The sequence below is a fragment of the Saccostrea cucullata genome, unplaced genomic scaffold (assembly GCF_032062105.1).
Source record: "Saccostrea cucullata isolate Sc308-1 unplaced genomic scaffold, CSIRO_AGI_Scuc_v1 ctg2579, whole genome shotgun sequence".
Lineage (NCBI taxonomy): Eukaryota > Metazoa > Mollusca > Bivalvia > Ostreida > Ostreidae > Saccostrea > Saccostrea cuccullata.
The window spans coordinates 16,294-22,060 of record NW_026918726.1 but is presented as its reverse complement, the minus strand read 5'-3'; the positions used below and the strand labels follow the sequence as shown (position 1 = coordinate 22,060).

The following is a 5,767-nucleotide window of genomic DNA, read 5'->3' as shown; positions in this document are numbered from 1 at the left end:
CTACCATTAAGGTCTTTTTCAAGTAAAATATCCAAGTATGAAACAGATATGTCAGACTCTGTGATGTCTTTTATCTCAAGCTCACCAGGACATATCGTATCGAGTAGATATGGAAATTACCTTTATTAATTGACAATACGTCATCGATATATCTCAATGTCGAGATGAAGGCCACAACAAGTGTTTTCTTCTTTACAGGCATAAGATTTTGCACAATTCTTTTTCATATGAATATAAAAATAGGTCCACTAATAAGAGAGCGCAATTTGTACCCATGGGAATTCCAATAGATTGTTTGAATACCTGGTCTCCGAAAACCACATAGATATTGTCAATCAGAAACTCAAGCATTTTCTTGATGTTAACTTCAGAGTACTTGTGTGTGCAATCAGAATCTTTTTTAACAAAATAATTTTGCAAATGACCAATGACCAGATAAGTAAATTTACGAGATCCATTTTTATTGAAAAAGCAGCTGTCTTTGATATCAAAAAGCCTGAATTTTAAATAATAGAGGGGAATGGTTGTGTATAATGTTGAAAAGTAATAAGTTTTTAAGCTGTTGATTTTGGTAAAATCTTGTTATTTCAAAGTGTCCAAAAGAACATATATATTTTCAAAATTAAAAGTAACTACATGTACGTCACTTAAGTTAATTAATAAGGCAAATTCTACGAAGTTGATGACATCGTGAACTATAAATAGAAATGTTTTTGATAGGGAAGAAATACATTTTTCTCGTCACTTACTGTATGAGGTATAATTTTGGTCATGTTTTTTGCCTTTTAACACTATCAAAAATTTTCTTCTGTATTAATTTTGCATATTCACAGTTCTGGTTCAGAAATTATACCATGTTCTATGAATTTTCTTCGTTATAAATTCATCCATTTAAAAGTACATATACGTGAAAAGGGTAAACATAAAACAGTGGCCAAATCTCCCCGTTAATACAATCATTGAACGTTCAACAAGCTTTGAGTGGTGGAATGATACCGTTTTAAATCAATTAATTTTTATTGACTGTCTAAAGTGTTTGTCTAGTTACACAACTAACACTCTGTTTATGAAAAAAATAACAGTTGGTATAATTATGGACTTTGACACTGTACATATTATCCTTTTCCTTATAGGCAAAATGTTTGTGAGTTTTCATTAAAAATACTGCACGTGTTACAGTAGCAAAAATACTACAGTAAACGATAGGTAACTATAGTTTACTATAATTGATCAAAGTTCAAAACTTTTCAATAAAGAAAATTAAAATTCGAAAGTTTTCATCATAGTTAATCAGGGATCCAAAGTTTTTACAGTAGTATATTAAATTTCCAAGTTTTCACTATAGTAAATCACAGTTCCAAAGTTTTATCGTTGGAACAGTTACTATAGATAACCATAGTGTACTTTAATTGATTATAGTATTTTTGTTAGGGTACACACAGCACCTTACATGTAGGGAAATGTTTGAAAACAACCATAGTACATTTGAGATTCTATCACTCATATCACACAAAGGAACAATTACTTCCTGTCTTTGTCTTTGGATATTAGAATTGGCGCTCCATAGCCAAAAGAACCGATCTCGGACCTGCCAAATATGAAGCAAACACTTTACATTTGTAGCAAACATATAACAATCTTGTCTTTTGCATATTTTTTATGACTAAATAGTTGTCAAGGTTTGAAAGTTGCTGTATTAGCCGGGGGATCAATAGTTAAATAAATAGCTAATGAATACGATTTGTTTTGGAAAAGATCTATCATAAATTTACGAAAAACCCTTATCCCAATTTACAGTGTATTTCTTTTTGATACACTCTGTGTATAACATATATAACTTTGAAATTAACCATCACGATTTTCGAGGAAGGAAAAAAAAATCTCCAACTTCAACAAATAATTCTATATAATAAACAATATAATACTATTTCGTTTGCATTTAACAGTCACCAGTGTACATTACAATCAAATAAAACATGCATCACATGTACAGTACTCGAGAAAAAAACACAAACATGAGTTCAGATGATAAGTTCAACACATTCTCCAAACAACTGGCTTTTGTTTGTATTTTGATAATTTTAATGTAGATTTGAAATGCATTCTTCTTTCATTTTTATATGAAACTATTATTTATAAGCATACCTTAATTTTTACACTTTAAAATTGGAAAACACAAAAAATTATTCAACCAAATCAACTATAAATATATCGTGTTCAATTGAAATTATTTCCATGTAAATATATAAAGTAAATGAAATGTCTTTCAGTGGCGGATCCAGAGGGGGGGGTTACGGGGTGTGCACCCCCCAACCGCTAAACCACCCCCCACCCCCACCCCCAGCCTCCTTTGGATTTGCAAAAAAAAAGAAAAAAAGAAAAGAAAAGGAAAAGGAAGATAGAAGAAAGTCTCAAATTCTGTTGTATTTTAACTAAAGAAAATGTTCAGTGAAACGCTAATATGTTGTAATATATAAAGAAATTCGGTTGTGAATACAAATGAAAACCCATCCCCTTTGTAAGTACAAAATAGAATTTTCGGGTTTGGAGACTTTCTTTTTCAAAAACTTTAAGGTACTATAGTAATTCAGTCATACAAGTACTTTTTCCCAAATTGATCAACCTCCCACTTTTAAAGTCCATAATCCAACCGGTATCCTATCGAGTTATGTAACTAGATATGTATAAGTTGAACTTTCGGGGTCGGAGATATATTTTCCTTTTTTTCAAAAACTTTCAGGTACTATAGTACATGTAATTCATACAAATACTTTTTCCCAGGTTGTTCAACCTCCCGCTTTTAAAATCCATACTCTACCGGTGTCCCATTGAGTTATTAAACTACTTGTTTGTGTAAAACGTACGTTATAATAACTCTTTTACCCTTCACCCCCCCCCCCCCCTTTTTGAAAAATCCTTCAACCCCCCTTTGAAAAATTTCTAGATCCACGCCTGTCTTTCATCAGGAAAAAAACCCTTGAATGACATAATGACCCTATCTTAATTCCAAAAGCCGTTACTCAATTGACATGAATTTAAAACCTCGGTAAAACACTTTAGTTCATCATAACAATGAACTTTCGAGTTAATGTCACAATGAACGTGATTCGTTTTGATGCATTTTCACTAAATGATATACACGGCAAATTAAAAACTTCTTTAAACAGGAGCCTTAAATTAAAAGTGCAAAGTGTCCTTAGTATAATAGAATAGAATGTAAGATTATATTACTTTTGATGGTTTTATCCCATTCGTAGGGGGTAGACACTACGATATTTCCATTAAACTGCATATATACTGTGTGTGATGCAAATTTCGAACTTGGTAAAGTTTGGCTAAGTGTTTTCAGACAATAATGCTTAGATGTGAAAGCACGAACGGATAATGAGTGTTGATCGGCGACGGACAGATCAGATACGACAAAGAGTAATTTATTTTTCGTTGGTGACCTAAGAATATGCATTGTGATTAAACGTTACGGGGATTTGGATTGAAATACAATCTGGTAACTTTTTATCCTTTCAAATGTGGATTGGAAAAATCAATTCTCATACCAACAACTTTATACAAATTTAGATCTTTATATATACATCAAGGCTGAGTAAATCGTCATCAGTCACAATAAGAAAGAAATAAAAAAAAAATTCATAGATATCATTGTTTTTTTTAACCCTTGTTATTTTTAGTCTTTTACACTTCCAAACAGGTTCATCCTTTTTTTCAAGTTCACGCATTCACAGTTCTTCTTAAGAAATTATATTGTATTATTTGATTTACTCTAAGTCGTTTTAAATTTCATAACAAAGAGAACTCATCCAACCTGTGTCAATTAAATGTTTTACTTTATATGATAATTAAATCTTTTAAAGCATCAAGATACGTATTATCAATTCCATAAGTTAGGACCTGTGTAGTTGTAGAACATTCAATGATGATATCATCATAGGAAGACGACGATTTACTAGTATTTTCATTGCATTCATCAATTATCATGTCATCATCCCCTATTACTTTGTTAAAGTCTAAAGTAAGGGTTAGAATGTTACTTAGGGTTTTCTACGGGATATAGGAGTCTAGCGATAGCGAGACTTCTATGTCCCGTAGAAAACCCTAATTAACATTCTAACGCACTTAAAGGACAAGGTTTACTCGAGACAAAACCATTAAATCAGTGTCAAATTAATCAGCATCTCTGATGCCATTTTCTGATTCATACAGAATTGGGGTTTACCAGTCATTTCTATCACAATGTCTGAACAGGATAGCAGTTATTCAGATCTCATAGACCTTGCAAAACTTTTCTTTATTTGATGGAGATGACTTTAATGCTGATATAATTCCTACTCAGGAGTTATTTTTAAAAAGAGAACAGAATGACAGATATGCTGCACCAATATCTGGAGAAGATTTGCAGAAGAAATTCATACAAAGTGTTCCTAAAAAAACAGAGAAAATAATAGATGGGCTGTTAAACTTTGGAAGGACTGGTCGCTGCACAGAAATACATTACCTGAAACCTACACGGAGAATCCATCTTTTTTTCCAATACCTGTTGAAATTTCAACTGCAACTATTGAAGAACTTCAGTTCTAGATGCCGCGTTTCATAAATGAAATCAGAGGAAAGGATGGTACTAACTACCCACCAAATACCCTTACGAATATTGCAGCAGGAATTCAGCGTTATTTAAGAGAGGAATGCAACCGTCCTACTGTTAATTTTCTAAAGAAAGATGACCTCACCTTTGATTTCTTTAGGAAAAGTTTAGATTCAAGGATGAAAGAATTAACGAATATGGGCGTGGGCACAAAAGTGAACCGAGCAGATCCTGTCTTGCTCCAAGATGAAGAACAGCTATGGAAATCCGGGGTTCTGAACCAAAACACCGCTCAAGGGCTTTCAAATTGTGTATTTTTCTACAATTGCAAACTGTTTGCTTTTAGAGCAAATGACGAACACCGAAATTTAGATGTCTCTCAATTTTCCATCAATTATGACCATGAATCTGGTTTAAAATACTTGGAATTTAAGGGAAGATCTTGTAAAAATGTCCAAGGAGGACTAAAGCACAAAAAGGTTGAAACCAAAAATATTAATCATTTTGAGCAGCCTGAAAACAAGCGTTGTGTGGTATAAAATTTATGAAAAATATCTCAGGTTGATTCCTTATTCTGGTGCATTCTACAGGAGACCTGTAAGGTTCCTGGAAGGAAATGTTCTTAAATTCAGTTCACAAGTAATCGGTGAAAAGAAATTGGGTGGAATGTTGAAAAATCTGTTTTCTGAAGCTGGAATTGACACAACTGGAAGGAAAATTACAAATCATTCGGGTAAAGTAGGCTGTTGCACATCTCTATTTAATAGCGGTTTTGATGACCAAACTGTTCGATCTAGAAGCGGTCACAGGAGTTCAGCAGTTGAACTATACAAACGCCCGCTAAAAGATCTCCAGCTTAAAGTGTCTAATGCCTTGAATGCACCGATGGTGAAAGATGACAGTGATAAGGAAAACTCTGATTAGATAATTAAAAGTAAGGAAACAATTAGTGACAGTAATTGCAGTAAAGTCTTAACATTAATTGTTCCCAATAAAATTGAAACACTTGTAATTGAAAAAAATGGAAAGAAAATCAAGCTGCCATTGGAACAATTCTAATTACTGTGCATATCTTTAATTTCTCGTTTTGTGTTTATTGAATATAATTTGTCTATATTTCAAGAAATATTGTCATTATTTTTTGTGTTTCCTCTCGACAATCATAGCCTT

At 32.6% G+C, this 5,767-nt stretch overlaps 1 protein-coding gene across 1 annotated transcript; it reads left to right on the top strand.

The window, feature by feature from the left end:
• Window positions 1–4,593: 4,593 nt before the first annotated feature.
• LOC134269989 (uncharacterized) lies at window positions 4,594–5,521 on the top strand. The gene is made up of 2 exons (XM_062752160.1): window positions 4,594–4,931; window positions 5,188–5,521. The coding sequence occupies exons 1-2, from the start codon at window positions 4,594–4,596 to the stop codon at window positions 5,519–5,521; spliced, it is 672 nt and encodes a 223-aa protein (XP_062608144.1).
• The last annotated feature ends 246 nt before the right edge of the window (window positions 5,522–5,767 follow it).